Below are 24,626 nucleotides of genomic sequence, written 5' to 3'. Positions count from 1 at the left end.
TACTAGTGATGCTTCCAGACCCTGTTTCTTGTCCTCCCCCACCACCAGTATGTCCAGCCTGTCAAGGGACTCAAGAGGTGTCCCTCCAGGGACTCAAGAGGTGTACAGCCTTCAATAGAAAGTCGCAACGGCCTCATTGATATTGTCTAATGCTGTGGCTAGCTTGCCGTTCCTGTCTTTCACCTGCGCTAGTTCCCTCGTAGCTGCCTGCTTTCTCAGCTGGTGAGCCATCTCGTCTCCATGTTCATAAAAAGTCCCTTGTGTCTGTTAAACGGGTGGACTGCTTTCCCGATAGAGAGCAAATCAAATTCCATTTGTAATTTTTTTCCCCTCTGCCCGTAGTTCCAAGGTCAGGGCCGTGGAGTACTGCCGATCCACCTCCAATATGGAGTTGATCAACTGGTTGCCTAGCCGCCCTCTCCTTCCTGTCGAGTGCCCTGTACTCTATTTTCTCCCTTATCACCACCTTCAGTGTTTCCCAGAATATGGAGCGTGAGACCTACCCATTCTGGTTGCAGGTTATGCATCCGTCGATGGCCTGCAACGTTCACTCGCAGAATGCCTGGTCAGCGAGGAGCGCTGTGGCCATGGGAGCTCTGGGCCCGGCCCTTCTCCAACCTCACATCCACATGGTGTGAAGCGTGGTCGGAGATTACTATTGTGGAGTATTCCGCCCCTACCACCCAAGAAGCACTGATTACCCCAGTATGAAGACGTCAATGCAGGTTTATATACTTTGTGGACTTGGGAGATGAAGTATCCCTTCTTCTTCTGCCTTGGTCTCATTGAACTCTGCCTGGCACGTGGCCAGGCCGGCCCTGTCCTGGTATATACAGATCGTATGCCCTTCCCAATTGCAGGATCATGTGCTCCTTGCTCCGTTCAGGATTGAGTCCTTATCTTAGAATCGGTGGAGTTCTGCAATAATTGCTTGCGGTGGTTCTCATGCCTTGGGCCTCTGCCGGTGCGACCTGTGGGCCCTGTCCACCTCTGGGACCTCGGGGAAGCTTTCTCCACCGACCAGCTTCCCCAGCATCTGTGCCACATACTTTGTTGGGTTTCTACCCTCTTGTGTCCTCCATAGTCCGACAATCCTGAGGTTCTGGCTGCGAGACATGTTCTCCTGGTCTTCCTCCGTCTCCTTGAGCATTCCCTGGGCTGCCACCAACGATTTCTGTCTTGAGCGAGGCAATCCGATCACTCTGGTTGGTGGCCGCATTCTCCAATTCCTGTATCATCGCTTCCTGAGTCTCCAATCGCTGTTCTGTCCTCTCCAGAGCGATTACTATCGCCGACTTCACGGTCGCCATGAGGTCCTGTTTAATGGAGTCCATGGGCACGATTCTCCGCCCCCCACGACGGGTCGGAGAATAGCGGGAGGGCCTTCCCAACATTTTTCCCGACCTCCCGCTATTCTCCCCACCCAACGGCCGCCCCACGCCGTTTTTTACGGCGAGCGGCGATTCTCCCCTAGCCGATGGGCCGATTTCCCAGGCCTTTCCGGCCGTTTTCATGAACTCCAACACAACTGCTCTCACAGTTCGTGAAAATGGCCGCAAAGTGCCATTCTGGAGAACCATGCCACCGATTGGCATGGCCGTGGTAAGGGTGGCATGGGCCCGCGATCGGTGGGCAACGATCGCGGGCAGCGGGTCCGAACCCCGCGCACTCTTTGTTCCTCCGCAGCCCAGCTGGATCAGTCCGCGTGGCGGCTGAGGGTCATAACGGCCCGCGCATGCGCGGGTTTCACGCATATGCGTGATGACGTCATCCGCGCATGCGCGGATTGGAGCCGTCCAATCCGCGCATGCGCGGCTGACGTCATCGTGCGCGTCAGCCGCCGTTAACCTTGCCGCGCGGGCTTAGCAAAGCTCGCTAAGCCTGCGATGCCGAGGTTCACGGGGCCCCGCTGCTAACCCTGACCGGGGAGCAGAATCGGGTCCCGGGAGGGGGCGCGGATGCTGCCGTGAAACACGGCCAGTTTCACGGCAGCCTTCACGACTCTCCGCATTTGCGGAGAATCGCGCCCCCTATGTTTTAGGAGCTCTTGTGTCAGGAACTCCATCCACCGCGCTGTCGGTCAGTGGGCCAGTGTTTGCATTGGCAATCCCACTCAATCCTCCTGCTCCACTTCACTCCTTGTGTCTGCGGTCTGCATTTTCCTCCCTTGACTCTTGTTGCTTTTAGTGTCTTTACGGTTCCTTGGCTGATTTGAGGGCATTTCCTCAGGTGGTTGTTGATACAGGGTGAGGGTTGGGGGTGTGGGGGTGGTTTGTTGATTTACTGATCAATTTTCGGGTTAAAACGGCCAAAGTTTAAATTTCCAGGGGACAGCCACATTTCATGCGACTATTCAGCACATCCCTGCCACCGGAAGTCCATTATACGATTTGTTTTAAACCCAAGAACAATTTTAAGTTAAAACATATCTGGCTGCGGTCTTCCTTTTTCCATTTTCTGTTTCCCAACTTTTATGGATTTAACCTTTTACTTTCTCACCCCAACCAGTATAACATTTTTGAACGCTCCTCTTGCTTAAAGTTCCCTGAAAAAACATCTTTGCTTTCCTTCTTCAGTGTCTTGTGCCCAAATATCCATTCTGGAGGAGACTAGAATGGCAGTAGTTTAAAACTGACAAGGATATATTATCCACAAAGTAAAGAATTGCTAACACAGCAAATTACCTAGTCTGTGGTTCCAACAAGCTAATGGTAACAGACAATCCATCAGTAAAGTGTTATGGGCCAGGGCTTAGAAACTCCAAAGTGTATTATGAAGTTCACCCGACGTATAACTTTTATGTTGAATTTGGCTGGATGAGCACAAGAGCCTTCACTGCAGGTGTGATTCATCAGACTTCCTAGACACTTTAATCAAAGCAAGATGTATTCTAAGAATGTAGTTAACATATTATATATACATATAAATAAACACAGCAAAAATGTTTTATCAATTACAAACATAAAGACACCACACAGCTACAGTAATCTATGTACATAACTCTTAATGAAGCCCCCCTTAGCTGTTCCACTTCAATGACAAAATCCAATTAAACCAAAACCCCTTTTAAAGGGCATGGCCCAGCACACTATTCTCATTTGAATGGGACTGGTCCTGTTCCTGAAATTATGTTCCGGCTCCAACCAGCAGATTCAAACTCCTTCCGGAAAGCAACTATAACTTTAAAGTTACCAAGGCATTTAGCCACAACTAATGTGCTTTTTACTGGAACAGCTTTTAAAATGAAAACAGTGAAAACATTTCTTTCTCCTTCTGCAGTCCAAAGCAGTCAAACTGAAACCTCCTCTCATTCCACAGCCACAGCCCAATGTGCTACAAGTCACATGATAAGTGACAAAACCTTTCTTAAAGGGGCACACATGACAAAAGGTCAAACAATAATATTGAATTTTAAATATGCTTAAAAAAAATATTAAAACCGTTTAGACTGTTTACCTCCATCTTCTTAATTTGAACGCGGGTTTCTTGGAATTCCTCTTTCTTGGAATGGATGATAACAGACTCTTCATGTAATCGAGCTGCCTCTGCTGTTAAAGGAAAACCATACTTTGGTGACTAAAAGTTATGAAGCAGTAAGAATCATTAAACTACACATTAAACTTTTAGCTAATCAATTTAAAAATATACTTAAACAGCTAGACAGAAGGTAATATTTATTAGCATGTCATATTATTGATACATGAAACCTTAGAGATAATAACTTCTCATTAAAAGTATAGGATATTTACCTCCTAACTTGAGACATGTATGACTACCCCGGCTTAACTTAGTCCCACCTTCCCCAAATGCACTGTATTCTTGTGCATTAAAATTTCTTCCTCTAATGAATTTCTCATAATTGGGTTTCTGGCAAAATGATCCACAACTACAACAAAGAAACCTTTGTACAAAACCTTGAAAGGAAGTTGAAAAAATGGAAATATATAAAGTAGTAAGATGGATGGGCTAAGGGCAGCACAGTGGCGCAGTGGTAGCACTGCAGTCTCACGGCGCCGAGGTCCCAGGTTCTCTGGGTCACTGTCCATGTGGAGTTTGCACATTCTCCCCGTGGTTGCGTGGGTTTCACCCCCACAACCCAAAGATGTGCCAGGTAGGTGGATTGAACTCGCTAAATTATCCCTTAATTGGAAAAAATGAATTGGGTACTCTAAATTTTTTTTTAAAAAGATGAATGGGCTATATCCTTCCATATTCAAATGCATTGATAAGATGCCAGTTTAGGTTTAGGACCAAATTGACTCCCAAATCGAGCCATAGCTGAACAAGTAAAAGCTTATTTGTTTAGTTTTGCTCTGTAAATGGTCTACCAAATACATAAATGACATACATTGAGCACAATGATGTATTTGAAAAAGGAAATAGCAAGAAGATGTTTTGCACATTAAGGATATCAAAATATTCTCTTGCTCAAATGCCAAGTGTGGCACTTGTACAGAACCCTACATAAACATCTTACTTGTAAAACATAATTAAGCTGCCAAATAATGAACCAGACCTTCAATTCTTTTCTCATTTATTGTTATTTTCTCAGTTCTTTTACGATACTCTTCCTGTAGTTCCAGCTGATACCTAAGCAGAAAAATGTATTTATTTAGCAAATAATGCCAAGGAGTGTTTAATCCATCTCGAAGTCACGGTAGTCACCTTCGAAAGGAAGGATCCAAACTTAAACAAGTCTATCAATATAATAAGAGAAACACAAATAAACATTTGTGTGTAATGAAACCCTCCTAGTGAAAGTCACTTGCATATTTTAAAATCAGCTAACCCGGAAGCAGATTATTGTTGCAACAACAACTTTTCACAGGAACTTTTTTCATACACTCAACAAGTGCAGAGGAGTGAACTTTGTCTTAAAACACCTAACAAAAAAGACATTCGATCCCTGAACTCTCTCCTACACTAGGCATAGAATTTGCCATGTCACAAATTTAGGTGAACAAAATCTGATATTGATTACAGGATTTTATCTAGGTTGGAAATTTAAACATAAATTGAAAATGAATATTATCCAGAAAATAAAGGTGCACACATTTTCCAATCCAGCTGTGGAGGGACACTGTGACGAACAGTGATAAGGAACAGGAATTTTGTTTCAACACGGTGGGCAGCACGGTAGCATTGTGGATAGCACAAATGCTTCACAGCTCCAGGGTCCCAGGTTCGAATCCTGGCTTGGGTCACTGTCTTGTGTGGAGTCTGCACGTTCTCCCCGTGTGTGCGTGGGTTTCCTCCGGGTGCTCCGGTTTCCTCCCACAGTCCAAAGACGTGCAGGTTAGGTGGATTGGCCATGCTAAATTGCCCTTAGGGTCCAAATTGCCCGTAATGTTGGGTGGGGTTACTGGGTTATTGGGTATGGTGGAGGTATGGGCTTGGGTAACGTGCTCTTACCAAGAGTCGGTGCAGACTCGATGGGCTGAATCGCCTTCTTCTGCACTGTAAATTCTATGTCTATGTATCCCCTTCTCAAAATCAGGGATCACAAGGTTAATCACCTCAGCTTAAATCAACTAATTGCAAAGATCAAGGATCAAACATCATCCTGCACAAAATGTTTTGACTGAGCTGCTGAGCAAACCAAATCTGGATTAGTGTAAATAAACTCTATGTTAATACAGAGAAATGCATGTAATGCAAGAATTATGATAAATGCTTGATTTTTTAAAAGATCTGTTCTGATTAATGGGATTAATTTGTACAAAATGAAGCTCAAACTTGATGGTGAAAATATTTTTTTGCCATATAAAAACTTGTTGTACCACAAATAATTCTACTACAACCTCACTCACACAAAGGTGAGACACCTAGAAATTAAAAGGTTCCCTATTCTTTAGGCTATACAGTAGTAGAGGGATAGCAATGTTTTAAATCCACCCATTTTGCTGAGAATATTAAAGTAAGGTAGTTGAAATTTTGGTTAACAGAGTAGCTACACATTGAAAGCATCTGTTATTTGCTTTAACTAAATCCTTGCATCATGCTTGCCTTACCTGCACAGCTCATTCTTCAGCTTTTGCTCAAAGGTTTCCTCAATATTTTTCACTGCCAGCTCCCGTCTCCGGAGATCCTGTTCTAAACTCTTGTTCCTTTGGTCATGCAAATTCTGAGACCTGAAATATCAGACAAATCATTTAGGAAATCTGTATTTTAACATATCTCCTACGAGATATGAAAGATAAGCAAGGACTGACTTGCTATCAAGTGTAAATATGCAGCTTTTCATTTTGTAAGACAAAAACTTGTAATGCTTTAAAACAAACTATGATCACATATTATCATATACTTATGTACATTATATGCCTTTGGGGTGACAATGTGTAGTCTCATTTAATTTTCAACTTCGATGACTCTTTTTTAAAAAATTACTTTTATTAAAAGTTTTCACAAAATATCAACAACAAAAATATAAAGTACAAAATGCAAAAAATGTAAAGGAAACTCAGTAACAAAAATAATAAATTAACACCCGCCCAAACACATAGCAAATATATACACCCAGACAAAACCTCCAATATATAGAAACAAAACTGAAATGACCCCCCACCGGTTGCTGCTGCCACTCATCGTTGTCTCGTTGTCTACCATTGTACCAGGAAGTCTAGGAATGGTTGCCACCGCTTGAAAAACCCCTGTACCGAACCCCTCAAAGCAAATTTCACCCTTTCCAATTTGATAAACCCTGTCATGTCATTGATCCAGGCCTCAACGTTTGGGGGCCTCGCATCCCTCCACTGAAGAAGAATCCTCCGCCGGGCTACCAGGGACGCAAAGGCCAGAATACCGGCCTCTTTCGCTTCCTGCACTCCCGGCTCCTCTGCAACCCCAAATATTGCGAACCCTCAGCTCGGTTTGACCCTGGACCCTACCACCCTCGACACCATCCTCGCTACGCCCTTCCAAAATTCCTCCAGCGTTGGGTATGCCCAGAACATAAACTTCGATGACTCTTCTGCAACAAAACTTTTATTCACGCAAGAAAGACAAGGACCACTTTTATGAACACTCCCTCTCACTTTTATATGGTTGCTTTAAAAAAATTATCAAAAACTAGTACATTAATATGCTTTTCTCATTCCAACAAAAGTAAAAACGATCTTCCCATACCATTCTAGGAAAATAAGCAGCTAACAAAATAGACCGGATTTTGCAATAAATATCAGACACTATTCATTACACAAATACTTGCCCACAGACTGCGAGCTCTTAGCATTGCAACTTGGAGTAATTAAAGAGTGAAAACAGACAGCAGCTCTCTGGGGTGTGTATGTACAGGGCAAATAACCATGCGTCTCTTTTACCAAATCAAAACAATTTTATTGAAGCACACGCACAGTGTAAATCAGGTTGTTCAGATGAAATTATTGAATTCAATATCAACTCATGTACAGGAAACAAAATAGAGAGGGGGGAAAATTAGATTAAGAGAAAATTATAAAAAGAAACAAAGAAAAAATTTTAATTTAAAAAACAATTCCTACAATAATTCAAATCTGAAGAACTATGACTATTGTAGCCATGCTGGCCACGCAAAATGGACACTGAGCCAAACTAAAATGGAAGACTGCTGGGAAACAGACAGTTTAGCCAGAACAGCAGTCTGCAAAGAGCAGTTTGCATTCTGCAGCAGCAGAAACCAGTTTGGGCTCAGGTGAAAAGACCTTAGCTAGGTGCAAATGGCAAAACGCTTTGCATGCTAATGAGGCCATCAGACTTGAACACCCACACAATAGATACATTTGGTTCTGAATGGACACATTCTAATCAAGACCCAGACATCGAGGCACCAGAAACCTCCAAACAAAAGGACATAAGAAACGCCCCCTCCATCACGGAGACCCCCTCGCATTGGGGAATTAATCCAGTATCGATAAGAAATTGATCCAATAGGTAGAGCCCGCCCGAGAAGAGGGAAGGACAATGGAACCCCTATAAAAGATAGGGACCTCGTGTTGTCCGGTCTGTTAAACCCGTGCTCCGGCTCCGACTGACATCTCGCATCCTGACTCCAGCCGTTGAGCACCAGCCGCCGAAACCGTAAGTTCAACGCTCGCTACGCGATCCAAGCCCACTAGACTCCCAAGTACCAGAACGCTTGCTGAAGGCTGCAGACAAAACCAGGACGAAGGCCTCGTTCTCTGACCTTGCCTGTTCCTGTTAGATAAGTATTCTGTTTGCTTAAGTTTAGTTATAGCGTAGTCTCTTAGTGTGTGCATGAGTATTTATTATAACTGTATAATAAATATTGATCGTTTGAACTTTACTAATCGGTGTATCGTCTTTATTACTTTGAACTTGACCTTGGAATACTTGTGACGTTGCCTATACGGCAACTGGCGACTCCAGAGCTAAATAATTACATAGAACAGAGCCTAGCAGTGTTAAGCACACGTCGAACTCGGAGGCGTGTTAATACACTCCAATAAACGCGTTTTACGCCCATAGTAAAACGTGCAACATTTAGTGGCGACATCCGCCGGGACCCTGTTGTAAGTGGAAACACCACAGTGTCCAGGACCCTGAAATTTGAATTGGAACTCCAAATTGCAGAGAAAGAAAGAGATCACAAGTATTCAAGGTGTTCAAAATAATAAGCGAAATTCGGAAGTGTGTTTTAGTGCATGCGTACTAACAGGGCTGTAAGGTAAAACTGAAAGCTTTTTGTTGCGACAAACTTTCGGTAGTTTTGTGATCGGAAAATAGCGTAAGCCGTACCCTTTCTCGAAACACCACCCCAACAACCCCCTGTTCCAAATTATAAAAAGAGAGTCAGAGGAAATGGCCATGCAGGCAATGGAACGTCTGATGGATCCAGCAAAGTTTGTGGTCGCAGCGACCAGCAGCAGTAGCAGAGTAGGCCAGTGTCCCACGTGGGAGCTGGAACTCCGCAAATATCTGCAGGGAAAGGGATGGCCCCTTTGGAAAGAGTTTTGTGCAAATGAGGAGACAGGTCCCGGAAGTATAGGTCATACTTGGTGGGAGAACCTCTCTCAAATACACAAAAAGAGTTTAGGTAAAGCAGGCAAGCCGATGGCGATTGTGTCCTGCTTGGCACAGTTGCGAGGCGCAGAGGAGGTCATCAGGACGCTCCGGACAGATTTAGAGGAAAGGAACCGAATGAGTAAGGTCGATGTCAGGGACATCGAGAAAGAAAACCTGGAATTAAAAGGGAAGTTGGCAGAGAAGGATAGAGAGGTGGATGATGCCAAGAGGGCTCACCAGTCTTGTCTAGCTCATCTGAACAGTTCCCAGACCCAGTATGAGAAAGCCTATCAGGACGTGCAACGTGCCGTTCTGATAAGACAGGAATCGGAGAAGCAGGTGGAGGCATTGCAGAGGCAATGTTCCGATCTCAAAGCAGCTTTGAGAGCACTCCATGCTGCAACGACCGAACAAAGACAAAGCACAGTTGACCACGCGAAATGCAGGAAACAGATTGCGGAATTGCAATCTCTGCTTTCGGTGCAGAATGGCTTCCAAAGCACCTTTGGAGCTCAGTTAGATGGGGAAAATGCCCCAGATTGGCAGGAATTAAGCGAGACAGCGCAGCGTTATGTTCAGGGAACATGTGCGCCCGCAGCTCAGCAGAAACGACAGGCACCCCAACCCCCCACAGCTCAGACCATAACCGCACCCATGAATCCCGTAACCACACAGAGGAAAGCCGAATCAGAAGGCGCCCCAGACATAACTTACACCACCCCTTTAACAGTAACCCAGCTAAGGGACGCTTGTGAAAAGATCACTCCGTTCCTCCCCACCGCAGACCCCCACCAGTTTTTCGCTAAAGTAAAGCAGCAGGCTACCATGTACGGCCTGGATGAGAGAGAGCAGGTTAAGCTCACCGTGCTGAGCTTAGACCAGAGTGTAGTGGCAGCCCTCCCCGACCCACAAAACGTGGCAGGAGGCAGCCTAGAGGAGATGCACACTGCCATTTTAGATGCCATCGGGTACAATAGAGGTGACCCCGTAGAAGGATTGAATAAGTGCAGGCAGAAGAGATCCGAACACCCCACAGCATTCGCAGGAAGGCTGTGGATTCATTTCAGCGCAGTTTTCGGACAGCTAGATAGAGCGCATTTAACCCGCGAAAACATGGTTAAGTGGACGCGCACAATTATCTCACACGCAACAGAAGCAGGACAGAGCGCTTGCAATAGTTACGACCCCTCAGAAGAGGCCCATAACGAAAAATGGGTCCTGAAAAGATTGTCCCGCGCTTGGGAGCAATCGCTTCAGGCAAAAGGAAAAGTTAGATCCCCAGAAGAGGCTCAGGCTGCTGCAGATATCCAAGCAGTCAGAGAGCACCAGAAGCCCGCATGGGTAAATGAAGGCAAGAGCAGCCCTCAACAGAAAGGACAGGAATGCTATAACTGTGGACAGTTAGGGCATTGGGCTAAAGAGTGCCAAGCACCCCAGCGATCTCAGAGAGGCCAGCAGACAGGCACTCTGAACCGCAACAAGGCAAAACCCATCCACAATGTAGTAGTACAGTCAGGACCCACCAATGTGGACGAGACGAACTGACGGTGTTCGGGCTCCCCCACTTGGGTCTGTGACACACTATGGGACTCATCAGGGAGGCCCGTAGTCACGGCAAAAGTCAAAGGGAAGCCCATAGAGTTTCTGTGGGACACAGGAGGATCCCGCACCACCATTAACTCCACAACCACGGCACACGCAGACACGTGGCCGACCACCTCCACCATCACACTTAGCGGGTTCACCGGACACTCGCAGCAGGGACATATCACAGCACCCGTAGCAATTCAGCTAGGGAACATTAGCACAAGGCACCCCGTAGTTTTAGTAAATCTTCCCCGGACAGCAGAACACATCCTGGGGATAGATTTTATGAACGCTCATAGCTTGTCGTTCGACCCAGTGAACCAGTGTGTCTGGCGAATGGCGAGATCAGACAGAGCCCCAGCCACCCTCACAGTAGGAGACTACGCTAATCGGATTAGCGCAGTGGGAGAGTACTCATTCAACCTGACTACGCTCCACACCGACAGACAAATTAAGGCCCTACTAAACAAACACAGGACAGCATTTGCAAGTCACCGTCATGACTGTGGCAGAATGACTGGACAAGTTCATGTTACCGGACAGGACCCCCGACCGCAAAAGCAGTATAGATTTCCCCTTGAAGCAGAGGTGGAAATAGAAAAAGTTATAGGCAGCTTGTTGGACCAAGGTGTACTGAGAACGGTAGCCTCCACCAACAATGCCCCTATTTGGCCAGTGAGGAAGCCCGATGGATCATGGCGTCTGACCATCGATTATCGGGAACTCAACAAAGTAACCCCCGCAGTAGCCCCAACGGTAGCTACTAGTCCCGAGACCATGCTCAAGCAGGGTCTCAACGCCAAGTACTTCACGGTATTGGACATCAGTAATGGATTCTGGTCAATACCATTGGCAAAAGCGTGCCAATACAAATTCGCATTCACTTTTAAGACTCAGCAGTACACGTGGACATGCCTCCCACAAGGATTCCACAATTCACCCTCCATTTTCCACCGACAGCTGGCAAGTGGATTAGAAAAATTTTCCCGACCCAAATGTCTGGTACAGTATGTAGACGACCTACTACTGCAGACAGACACAAAGGCAGAGCACATTTCGCTTCTGGCCGAACTCCTGGAACTCTTAACTGAAATTGGCTGTAAAGTTAACCCGAAAAAGGCCCAAATATTGGAAAGTAAAGTGATGTATTTGGGAACAGTCATCACGCACGGCAAACGCGAGATCGAATTCAAAAGAATTGATTCGATCGTCAAATTGCCCCTTCCCCAGAATGTTTCAGCCCTCCGGTCGTTTTTAGGACTGGTTGGCTATTGTCGGAACCACATCGACGGATTCGCGACAAAAGCCGCCCCACTTTCAGACCTCCTTAAGAAAGGAGCCCCCTGGGAATGGCTTCCGCAGCATACCGGCGCTGTGGAAGAGTTGAAACGAGCCCTTAGTGCAGCACCCGCGCTGCTAGTCCCCGACCAACTTTCCCCGTACGCAATCGAGGTAGCTAGCACAGATCTAACCCTCTCGGCCGTGTTGCTTCAGGAACGGCACGAGCAGCTAAGACCAGTGGCTTATGCCTCCCGACTGTTAGACCCGGTAGAACAAGGATTTTCAGCCTGTGAGAGGCACCTCCTTGCTGTCTTCTGGGCAGTGCAGTATTTCTCATACATCACCGGACTCAACCCCATCACCATTCTAACCGAACATACACCCACACAGCTACTACTAGACGGTCGACTGAAGGACGGTTCAGTTAGCCAGATTAGGGCAGCTAGGTGGACCCTACTTTTACAAGGACGGGACATTACAGTGAAACGGACACGCACACACACATACTTAGCAGACAACCTCCAATACCCCGGACAGCCCCATGACTGTGAAATTGTAGCTCCCCTGCATAACACAGGACCCTTTTTAGCAAAAACACCCCCCAGGAAGATAGGGAACCCGAAACAAAGCCCCCAGCCCACAGACACGTGTGGACCCTTGAGGATTTATGTAGACGGTTCCTCCACAGTTTTAAATGGTGAGCGTATCACAGGATGCGGCATCTATGTAGAGGACCCGCAGGGGCGCGCTCTCGAAGAGATAGCTCTTAAGTTACCAGGTCACTTAGGCGCGCAGGCAGCAGAGCTAGCAGCCATAGCGTACATACTGGACCACCCCGATTCTTTCCCCAGCCCAGCAGACATATATTCAGACAGCCTATATGTATGCAATAGCCTGACAGATTTTCTGCCCCTGTGGAGGACACGAGGTTTTGTCTCCGCAGACGGAAAACCCCTTCCATCAGCCCCTTTACTCCAGCATATCCTAGAGAAAGCGAAGGACAGGACCTTCGGCATCATAAAAGTAAGAAGCCACCATAGGTCATCACCCCCTGGGAATGTAAAAGCCGACGCATTGGCTAAGGCAGGTTCCAGGAGAGGACACTTATGGACCCCCCCAGCTAGCGCACCAGCTAGCGCCCCTGTGAGCGCAGTCCAAGTCTCACAGACTGATATTAAAGATCTCGTGGCAGCACAGAAACAGGACGGAGACCTCAGGGAGGTTTTCAAGGGAAATTTTGTGCCTGCTTACGAGCACTTTAAACACGCACTGACCACACATGAGGGTGTGATCATTAAGGACCAACTTTATGTGGTCCCACAGCAGGACAGGAATCAGATGATTGCCTTGTTCCATGACGGACACGGGCATCAGGGAATTGATGCAACAACGAGGCACCTCAGGCAACTCTGTTGGTGGCCTAATCTCAGGAATGATGTAACGCACTACATAGAGAATTGCCTGATTTGTGCTCAGAATAACCCGGAGCGGTATTCTAAGAAAGCACAACTTCGGCATACTCGCCCAGTTAACGGCCCTTGGACAAACCTCCAGATCGATTTTATAGGTCCATTGCCCCCTTGTAGGAATGGCTATAAATACGTTCTGGTGGTCATCGACACCTTTACCAAATGGGTAGAGGCATTTCCCTCACGAACAAACACAGCAAAGACAGCTGCAAAGATCCTGACCCACCACATCTTCACGAGATGGGGTTTACCCCGAAGTATCGATTCGGACCAGGGATCTCACTTTACAGGACGGGTCATGAGGAACGTCCTGACAATATTCGGAATCAAACAGAACTTCCACATTGCGTATCATCCACAGTCCAGCGGGATTGTGGAGCGCATGAATCGGACCCTAAAAACTACCCTTAGGAAAATGGTTCAAGAGAATAATTCCACATGGGATTCAGTGCTCCCATTTGCACTTATGTTCATAAGGAACACTGTCTCCACATCGACAGGATACACACCACACACACTCATGACCGGACGCCCTATGAAAGGTACAGAATTCCTTTTAGGACTGGACATGACAAGCCCCGAAGTGACGGCCCTCACACATGAAAAGGCAGTTAAAGATCTAGTTGAGACTGTGAGGTCTGCACAGATCGCAGCCGCAGTCCAGCTAGGGAAACGCCGACAGCAACGGACTGCCTGTTTCAATAAGACCGTCCACACCACAGAATTCCAGGTTGGGCAACAGGTAATGTTATCTGTTTATAACCCCAGCAGTTTTTTGGCTCCAAAATATTCCGGTCCCTACTCAATTTCGGACAAAATTAGCCCCTCCGTTTACAGGATAAAGTATCCTAATGGGAAGACCGCGTGGTTCCATATAAACCAGTTAAAGGCATATGGAACACAGGCCAACCATGCTCACCATGTCCTGCTGGATGCAGCAGAACACTTCACCCCGCCCACCAGAGACACTTCTCCACCATCCCCCTCACAGACCAGTTCATCCACGGACTCGCCAACGACTCCGCCCACAGACCACTACAGACCACGCCCCGACACGCCCACAAGCTGCCACAGCAGAGACAGCAGGACTGACACTGACTCTGAAGACAGCGACACCACACAGCCATACAGCCCACACTGCACCAACTACGACCCCGACTCCAGTGACCCCATGGAAGTCACCTACCTCAAATATCCAGAACCACCACACGACCCCGACTACCCCGACAACACACTCGACACTACACAATGGCACAGGGACAATTCCTACAGACTTGTCCGCAATGACGAGAGTGACCCCCGGTCACACAATTCCAAAGTTGCATGCCTGATCCACACAAGGGTGTGGGATCCGGGAGAGCAGGACGACACGGTGTCTGACTCCCGACACGGCAACCCCTTTGTGACCCTGTTCACAGAGGCAGAATCAAAGTGAGGTGTCCAGATGATGTAAGATAGGAATCGTTTGAGGGAAACGATGTCCTTTCTGATGGAACCTGCACGTATGTTTGTCTTCGTTTTATGTTTGTTTGTTTTCAGGAATGTACATTGTTCAGCTGGAGGATGGACATCTTCTTTTCAGCTGAAAAGATTGTGACCACCTCACATACACGTTAGCTTGTCTGCCGAAACTTTTGAGAACTTCGGTTTGATTGGAGATCTTTTCCAAAGTTGTAAGGCCACACGCCAAATAGCTTGTCCGCAGATATCTCTGAGAACTTCAGTGATGTCCTCAGTTGGAGCATCTTGGCTCCCTTGGTTTTTTTAGGTGCCCCTCTATTCGGCGAAATAGAGGCTGCAAGTCATGGTAAACACATTCGTACCCGTTTTTTCCAGGTTACTCAGGCAGTGGACAAACGGCACTGAGGACCCGCCCTGTCTGAGAACCAACCCTTGGTCAGCCAAGCTCGGGTATGGCACAGCACGCCCTACCCGGGGATCCCATCCAACTCGTACCCGTAGCGGCCCACACGCAACTCATTCGGATGTTTATTTCCAAGTTTGTTTTCATTTTACGTTAGGTAGCCCTTCGGCCACCATCCCACATGCTATTTACATCCGGGAACATTCGGATGGTAAATCAGCAAAGCCTGCGAGACGGCTCGCAGAAGGAAGGATTGTTAGGTGTATGCTGGTCTTTAAATTCGCTTTTTGAAAAAAATGAGGGGAGTCACAGGGTGTGACTTAGCCAGTCATTTTAAAGGGTCAATTGGGATTTGAAAGACAGATGCACTAACAAGTAAAGGTCTTAAACTGTGTATTGACAGATACTGTGCTTGATCCCAAAGGTTTCAAAGGACGAGACAGAGGTCGAAGCCAGGATTGTCAATACCGGAGGAAGAAGGAAGAGAAAGAAGAAGAACAGCAAAATGATGGAAGCCCACTTATTACTGTTTAATGTCATATGTATATGTGTGGAAACAAGACACGTTTCCCCCACAACCCCCACCGTAAATGTTTCCATTACAACAAACCCCCAGTGCTCAGCTCTGATCAGCGAGGTTCAGACCTGGTGTACTAAATTCATGACGTGGTACTCCATGTCCTACATAATCGAATCACTGTTGGTGATCGCGATCCTCATCGTCCTAGTACAGACCCTCAGGTTGAGGAAATGGAAGAGGAGAGCCTCTCGTTCCAGCACCTCACCCATCTATAGAGTGCAATCCCCCATCTTCGGATTCCACCAAACCCCTCAACCCCTCACTGATTACAACACTGTAAATAAAATTCAGCCATGTATTATATTGTTCCATACTCGACTGCCGAGTTGGGAAGTGTGATGTTGTGGTGTGAATGGTTAAGATTTTAGAGTGATTAAATGTTTAAGTTAAGGTTAAGGTTAATAGTGATAGGTAGAGGTTCCCAGTTGTAGTAATGCATGTCCCTTTGACATAGGGCCAAGTAGAAATGTTAGTTAAAAATTTTTTTTCTCTTCTTCCCATAGTTTAGAACAGAGTAGAACAGGAACTGGCAAGAGGTCAGAACACAAGGAGGCAAAGCACATAGGTGATCCTTCACAATAGTATGATTGTGAGGATCACAAGGAGGGAATGTAGCCATGCTGGCCACGCAAAATGGACACTGAGCCAAACTAAAATGGAAGACTGCTGGGAAACAGACAGTTTAGCCAGAACAGCAGTCTGCAAAGAGCAGTTTGCATTCTGCAGCAGCAGAAACCAGTTTGGGCTCAGGTGAAAAGACCTTAGCTAGGTGCAAATGGCAAAACGCTTTGCATGCTAATGAGGCCATCAGACTTGAACACCCACACAATAGATACATTTGGTTCTGAATGGACACATTCTAATCAAGACCCAGACATCGAGGCACCAGAAACCTCCAAACAAAAGGACATAAGAAACGCCCCCTCCATCACGGAGACCCCCTCGCATTGGGGAATTAATCCAGTATCGATAAGAAATTGATCCAATAGGTAGAGCCCGCCCGAGAAGAGGGAAGGACAATGGAACCCCTATAAAAGATAGGGACCTCGTGTTGTCCGGTCTGTTAAACCCGTGCTCCGGCTCCGACTGACATCTCGCATCCTGACTCCAGCCGTTGAGCACCAGCCGCCGAAACCGTAAGTTCAACGCTCGCTACGCGATCCAAGCCCACTAGACTCCCAAGTACCAGAACGCTTGCTGAAGGCTGCAGACAAAACCAGGACGAAGGCCTCGTTCTCTGACCTTGCCTGTTCCTGTTAGATAAGTATTCTGTTTGCTTAAGTTTAGTTATAGCGTAGTCTCTTAGTGTGTGCATGAGTATTTATTATAACTGTATAATAAATATTGATCGTTTGAACTTTACTAATCGGTGTATCGTCTTTATTACTTTGAACTTGACCTTGGAATACTTGTGACGTTGCCTATACGGCAACTGGCGACTCCAGAGCTAAATAATTACATAGAACAGAGCCTAGCAGTGTTAAGCACACGTCGAACTCGGAGGCGTGTTAATACACTCCAATAAACGCGTTTTACGCCCATAGTAAAACGTGCAACACTATGCACTTGTAAAAATAAATATTCAGACCACAGGTTGTTTGGCAGTAATTAAGACTTTCCCCATTAAAAAGAATGACTTCTCTTCAGATCGTATAAATCTTTTGCCTTTTAAAAGAATGACTCACACTTAAATAGACAAGCCTCAACATTTTATGGCACATATAGTGGGAAAGAAATCTCAACTTGAAGCTTCAGGAGCAGTAGAAAACTCAAGACTGTCTGATTACTGCTTTTAACTGCACACGTGGATGCTAAAAGTTGTTGCCCATTTTCCTCTAAGAACTGCCAGCCTTAGAATTATTCTTACAGCAAAACTGGACCAATATTCATGGCACTATCAGATTTGTCTACTATAGCTGGAATGATATTCCAAACATATCAGGAGGGATTCTCCAGTTCCCCAGCTAGTTTCTGGTGCGCCATTCATTGGCGACGGGATTATATCTTCCCTCCGCTTGTCAATGGGATTTTGCATTCAAGCTACCCCACACCAGTGAGAAATCCACAGGCGGGTGTGCGTTGTCAGCGGGAAAAGGATCCCGACGGGCGGAGAATTCCAACCACCATCTAGTTTTCAATGGTATTGCATGCAGCAATCTTTAACTCACCATACAACCTTGCATTAAATGAAGAAAAATATAGTTGCCATTATTTTGTAACAATTAAAAGCCCAATGCTGTTTTAATAATATTAAAATGACTAACCTTCAAAAGTGTAATTCAGTATTCTTCAAACGCTAGTGAAACACAATATGCAGAGTAGAATTTACCCTCCAATTAAGGATCTAAACTGCAAGAATAATTAAATTCTAAACTCGTGTAACCATGGTGATCATCACAAATAGAAGGAACAAGCAGTTCATCAATTTCTTATTCTGTATTGATAGTTAGCTGCTGCAAAAGCCCCTGGCTGGATTGAGCGGCAAGTGCCGCTCGAACGGAGAATTCGCGGGCATTTTACGACCCAAAAACCGGCGCCCACCCCTCACCAATTCCAGGACCGGGGAGGGGCTAGCAGCGGCGCCAGGTGAAACTCTCGGCTCCTATGCCGAAAACAGCCAGAAAATGGCCAGATCTCTGGCCACGCATGCGCACACCAACGACCTACAGCAGTCGCGCCGTATAACATGGCGCCGTCTGTGGGTGGACTCAACCCGCCATCCGCAACCCCACAGGCCACCCTCCAACAGTTCCCCCCAGCCCTCACGGAAGCCACCTCGGCCAGCAGCACGGATCTCTGGGGTGTGTGGCAGCGCTGGACACAGTGCGCAGCCGCAACGCCGGGTTTCCGACCACAGAGACTTCACGTGTCCCTCGCGGCTGGGGACATGGGCCATCGGGGCGGAGCATCGGGGAGGGCCTGCCGATAATGCCATTTCGGACGGGGCTGAGCATGGCTGACCAGTGTCAAACTGCTGCTGGCCCCGATTTGGGCGTTGGAGTGGATTCTTCGCCCGATCGTCGGGTAACGGAGAATCCCACCCCATGCCTGTTTGAACAATGTGCAGAACATGAATGGCAAAACAAAATAATTGTTACTGCATAAAATAATGAGATATGAGCAATTCTATCATTATTGAAGTTACTATTTAACCTGAAAGCAAGTAATTATTTTTTGAAAGAGATGCACACAGACAGACACACCTAACGAAAAACAGTTGATCAACAATCCTGCTCGGAACTTTAAAAATCTATTCACAAGTGCCAACACTAAAGCAGTTAAGCACTCAAGTCACAGCAGAGAATTGAGGATTCAACTTAAAACATAAGGGGTGAGATTCTCCGCTTGCTGTCGGCGATGGGCTGGAGGCTCCCCGTTTACGCCGGGATCATGGGCGGCGCCGTGTTTGCGATGCTCCGCCCCCTCAAAAACGGCGTACTTGGAGAGTACGCCGCACGCTGTATGGACGGCCTCAGGATGTCACCGGAGGCCCTCCCCTGATGCTCCACCACCGATGGGCCGAGTCCCCAACGGCGTGGGACACGTGTGCTCACACCATTCGGGGACCTCTTGTGGCGGCTGCGGACTGGGTCGGTGCGGGGCGAGGTTCCCCGACGGGAGGGGGGGGGGGGGCAGAAGCTGGCCAGGGGCATGGACACCGTATCCCACCATGGGAAGGAGAATTATGACAACCCGCTCTGCGATGAGCTCTGGTGCTCCGCATGGTATGACACCGTCTGACTCCTGCACACAATAGCACTTTCCACCTGGGTGTTCCCTGCACATGAGCTGTTCACTCCATCACACGGTCCCATCAAAATCCTGGGTTGATTGTAGTGGGGACGGTCCAATGCGGGGGTGGCGCATTATATCCCAAACCCCCCCCCCCCCCCCCCCCCCCCACTCCCTCTCTGGCCAGCCCAGACCAGCCCACCCTTCACACCCAAATGACAGAGCACCAAGGCAGGTTGTAACGGTGTGAACAGGTGTCCAATGTCACAACATATATACAGAGTCGGGCAGTAGCCCCTATAACTAAGTTGTGCCCTGCACCCGTGCCAGCTTAACTTTCTGGCCTTATGGGTCCTAATGCTACATCTGGGTGGATCCCCAGATGGTACACCAGGAGCGGAGGCGGCCTGCTGTAACTCCCACCCTGCGACCTGGGTCACCGTTGGCGGCTATCTTAATAATAATCTTTATTGTCACAAGTAGGCTTACATTAATATTGCAATGAAGTTGCTGTGAAAATTCCCTAGTCGCCACATTCTGGCAGCTGTTCAGGTATACTGAGGGAGAATTCAGAATGTCCAATTCACCTGACAAGCACATCTTTCGGGACTTGTGGGAGGAACCCAGAGCACCCGGAGGAAACCGACACTGACACGGTAGGGGCCTCATGGTAGCATGGTGGTTAGCATCAATGCTTCACAGCTCCAGGGTCCCAGGTTCGATTCCCGGCTGGGTCACTGTCTGTGTGGAGTCTGCACGTCCTCCCCGTGTGTGCGTGGGTTTCCTCCGGGTGCTCCGGTTTCCTCCCACAGTCCAAAGATGTGCGGGTTAGGTGGATTGGCCATGCTAAATTGCCCGTAGTGTAAGGTTAATGGGGGGATTGTTGGGTTACGGGTATACGGGTTACGTGGGTTTAGGTAGGGTGATCATTGCTCGGCACAACATCGAGGGCCGAAGGGCCTGTTCTGTGCTGTACTGTTCTATGACACGGGGAGAATGTGCAGACTCCACACAGACAGTAAACCAAGACAGAAATTGAACCTGGGATCTGAGCGCTGTGAAGCAACAGTGCTAATCACTGTGCTAAGGTCACTTCTGGGTCACCGAGCCTGGATGGGCCCGGCTGTTGCTCAGGTGTCCGAGGCGATGTAGTGGCTCCCTGTTCTGCCCGCTGCCCACCAGATCCTCGGGGGAAGGGGTGCCCTCTGGCCCCCGAGCTCACCATGGGACGGGAATGTGAACAGAGCTATCCAGAGGCTTCCCTGCCACCTGGCACTGCCAGTCCTGGAGGCCTGCTCTGGCCTCGACCAGGGTCTGCATGCGTGTGGCCATGGAGCACAGGGAGTGGACCATTGGCACCTGGAACTGCATCACATCACCAATAGACTGTGCCACCACCTTCTGTGTCTGTGTCACGAGCTAGTGACTGCACAATAGTCGTCTGGGACTGGGCCACAGCACCCATTGACAGTGCCACCAGCTTCTGGGTCTTTGTCACATCAGTCAATGACTGTGCCTTCTGCCTCTGGGACTGGACCACCTCCCTCTGTGTCTGCGCTCCTTCGGCCAGCGCCTGGTCAATGCCACTGGCATTCTCAGCCATGGCCCGCTGTGACTGGGCCATGTTCAGAAGCGCCGCTGCAATTTCCAGGTGGCTCTGTCACATGGCTGCCTGTGAGGTGGCAACCCTGTCCTGCGCCACCACCTGTGCAGAGTGCCCCAGGCCTTGGACATGCTGATCCACAGCCGTAAACTTCATCCTCAATGCCTCCACCGTGGACGCCAGCCACGCGGTGTTAGCCTGGATGACACGCATGGTTGGCACCACCTCACGGGGGCAGGGGGTGGGGGGTGAGAGTGTTCCAGAGGTAGTGTTGGGGGATGGGGGTTGGCACGGTCTCACTTCCTTGCCAATGGCCAACTTCCACCCGGTGATCTCACTTTCTCTGGGCCACCGACCACGTCCTAAGCCCTCTGCTCTGCCACGGTGAGGGGCTGCAGGTCCGGCAGTCTTCGGCCACCTTCCGGGTGGGGGGGTCGGGTTACAGGTGTGTGGAATGTGGGTTAGTGCCAGGAGCACAGTGTTGACTACACTCACTGGCTGCCCTGAGGAGGTCATACAGTGTTTTCAGGTGCTGCTGGCTGGTCCAGAAGGTTTTGCTCACGGCACTGATCACCACTGCCACCTGTGCCCAGGCACGGTTAATGGCGGCGACTGGCAGCCTCCTTCCCGGACCGTGCTATCGGGTCAACCACCTCTCCTCCACTGCGTCCAGGAGGATCTCCAGCTAGGCATCAGTGAATCTTGGCACTGCTCTCCTCGTTGCCATCTTGTTGGCTGGGATGGTAGTGTGAGTGAAGTGTGAGTGAAGTGTGTATATGCAGCTGTAGCTTGTCAGCCTCTTGAGTGTCAATCCGGCACCTCTTCTCATTGGAATCGATTGTGTGCCACGTGACGCCGGTGCTAGCCCCTTAACAATAGCTGAATCGATCCAGGTGTGGCACCACTTTTGCTGTCATGGAAGTCCACGAATCCTGAACCAGCGTCAACACTTAGTCTCAGGAATAGAGGGCGAGATTCTCCGCACTCCCGACGGTGCGGAGAATAGCGTGGCTCGTAAAATTTTACGGCCACGCTGTTCCGACGCCCTCCCGCTATTCTCCCCCCCCCCCCCCCCCCCACGCCCAACTCCCGACACGAATCGCTGCCGCCGTTTTTTTACGGCCGGCAGCGATTCACAGCTGATAGATGGGCCGAGTTCCCAGCCCTTTACGGCTGTTTTTACGAACGGCAAACACACCTGGTCTGGCCATTCGTAAAAACGGCCGTAAACACTCGCATTTTATAACCATGGCACCGATTGGCACGGCAGTACCACGGCCGTGCCAAGGGTGCCATGGGCCCGCGATCGGTGCAGCGGGCCCGATGCCCGCGCACTATTTGTCCTTCCGCCGCCCCGCAGTATCCATTCGCGGGGCGGCTGAGGGGCATCCCGGCCCGCGCATGCGCGGGTTTCGCGCAAATACGCGATGACGTCATCCGCGCATGCGCGGGTTGGAGTCTTCCAATCCGCGCATGCGCGGCTGACGTCATATGACGCGTCAGCCGGTGCTAACTCGGGCAAGCGGGCTTAACGAAATTCGTTAAGCCCGTGATGCCGGAGCTTACGGCGTCGGGCTGCTAGCCCCGACCGGGGACCAGAATCGGTTCCCGGTCGGGAAGGGGGGGGCTGGCGTCAAATCCGCCCGGATTTGACGCCAGCCTTACGATTTCTCCCCATATGGGAGAATCTCGCCCAGAGAGTTCCATCGTCGAACTTTCTTCAAATATTTGTCTGACCATATATTGGGCCTCTATCAGGAAGTAAAGTGCTCCAACACTGGAGAGAAATAATTAATGGAGTTCAGGTGATCCAGTGCATGTCAAAAGCAAAATACCCCAGGTGCTGCAAATCAACAATCATCAACTTCAAATTGGAACCTTTCTTTCTTCCCAGATCCTACTAGACCTTTTTTTTGTTAAATGTATTTTATTACAAACATGTATCAAAACAGGTTACAGCTATAAGTTGAAAATGGGTAATGGTGAGGTTGTTGTGATCCAGGCGAGGGGGCAGGAGAGGTGGCTGGGGGAGATGCTGTAGCCACCTGGGTTGGCCACTTCCCGACTTTAAAATGGAGGTCCGCTAAGAATGCAGGGAGAAATGGACAGGCACAGGGAAGCAAGCAGATGCAAAGCTTCCTGTGTATTAGAACTTGCAGAAACCCAGACAGCACTGAAACTAACAACCATCTACATATTGATGAGCGATCCCCGGGAACAATTGGAAACATTTAAGATAATCGAGGCCAAGCCAGACTCCTCAGCGCCAGCAGGAGCCAAGACAAAGGAAGGCCAACGGACACTTAGGAACCGCCCAGCAATCAGGGAACAGCTCCAGTATTGGGGAAATCAAATCAATTGATTGGAACATGGCCCAATCAATTGGAACCAGGTACGGGGTCCGCCCAAAAGGGAGCGAAGCCCCTGGGGACTATAAAATAGAGTCCCCAAGTTCAATTTGTTCTCTTGGCAGCTCTCAAAGAACTCGACCGTGACTCTCAACTCGGAGAGACTTGCCTAGCAGCTGCACCAACCAAGTAAGTGTCCAGTCAACGCACGCTACAAGATAGGCGCTCCTAACCATTAGTCCATACCAGCTGGAAGCCTGCAGACTCAGAATCGAACAAAAGGCCATTTGTTCCCCTGACCTGGTGGGCCAGTTTCCAAAGCTAAGTATTGGCCTTTTAGTGTTAGAGATAGTCTAGTGAGTAGTATTTTTTGCATGAGTAGCGATTGACTGTGTATACAATAAATGTGTTTTGATTTGAAACTTACTAACTGGTGTATTGAGTTATTGATCAGCACTTGAACTTGAACCTCGTGGTGGTATCATAAAGATACCTGGCGACTCTACAGCAAGGTGATTAAACAGAGCAAATTAAGTAAAGCACAACGAGCAACAATGCTGTTTAAAGTGGTGGAAGTTTTTGATACTTGGGAATTCAGGTGGCACGGAGATGGGAGCAGTTACATAACTTAAATCTGGCCCGGTTGGTTGAGCAAATGAAGGAAGACTTTCGGTGGTGGGACATGCTCCTGTTGTCACTGGCGGAGAGGGTGCAGATGACCATAAAGATGACGGTTTTCCCGAGATTTTTGTTTATTTTCCAGTGTCTCCCTATTTTTATCCCTAAAGCTTTTTTTAAAGAGGGTCCATGCAGTGATATCTGGGTTTGTTTGGCCGGGTAAAATCCTGCGAGTAAGGAAGGTGCTGTTGGAGCGGAGCCGAGGGGGAGGGGGTGCTGGCCTTACCGAACCTTAGGAATTACTACTGAGCGGCAAATATAGCCATGATCAGGAAGTGGGTAGTGGGGGAGGGGTCGGTATGGGAGCGGATGGAGGCTGCATCATGTAGGGGCACAAGCTTAGGGGCACTGGTAACGGCCGTTCTCGCCATCTCAGTACTCCACAAGCCCGGTGGTGGTGGCGACTCTGAGGGTCTGGAGGCAGTGGCGGAAGCATATGGGAGTGGAGGAAGCGTTGGTGTGGGCTCCAATTTGTGGGAACCAC

At 48.5% G+C, this 24,626-nt stretch overlaps 1 protein-coding gene across 5 annotated transcripts in view; it reads right to left on the bottom strand.

Annotated features, from left to right (window-relative positions):
* The window catches only part of ofd1 (OFD1 centriole and centriolar satellite protein), a 180,605-nt gene that overhangs the window by 114,524 nt on the left and 41,455 nt on the right, over positions 1–24,626 (bottom strand). For all 5 annotated transcript variants that reach the window (XM_038802471.1, XM_038802467.1, XM_038802470.1 and 2 more), the window contains exons 10-12: positions 6,012–6,131; positions 4,517–4,590; positions 3,457–3,548 (exon numbers count right to left, since the gene is read on the bottom strand). In XM_038802471.1, coding sequence (XP_038658399.1) covers positions 3,457–3,548; positions 4,517–4,590; positions 6,012–6,131 — 286 coding nt within the window. The remainder of the gene's footprint in view (positions 1–3,456; positions 3,549–4,516; positions 4,591–6,011; positions 6,132–24,626) is intronic.

This window comes from Scyliorhinus canicula, chromosome 7 (genome assembly GCF_902713615.1).
Source record: "Scyliorhinus canicula chromosome 7, sScyCan1.1, whole genome shotgun sequence".
Taxonomy (NCBI): Eukaryota; Metazoa; Chordata; class Chondrichthyes; order Carcharhiniformes; family Scyliorhinidae; genus Scyliorhinus; species Scyliorhinus canicula.
This window is presented reverse-complemented; position numbering and strand designations above follow the sequence as displayed.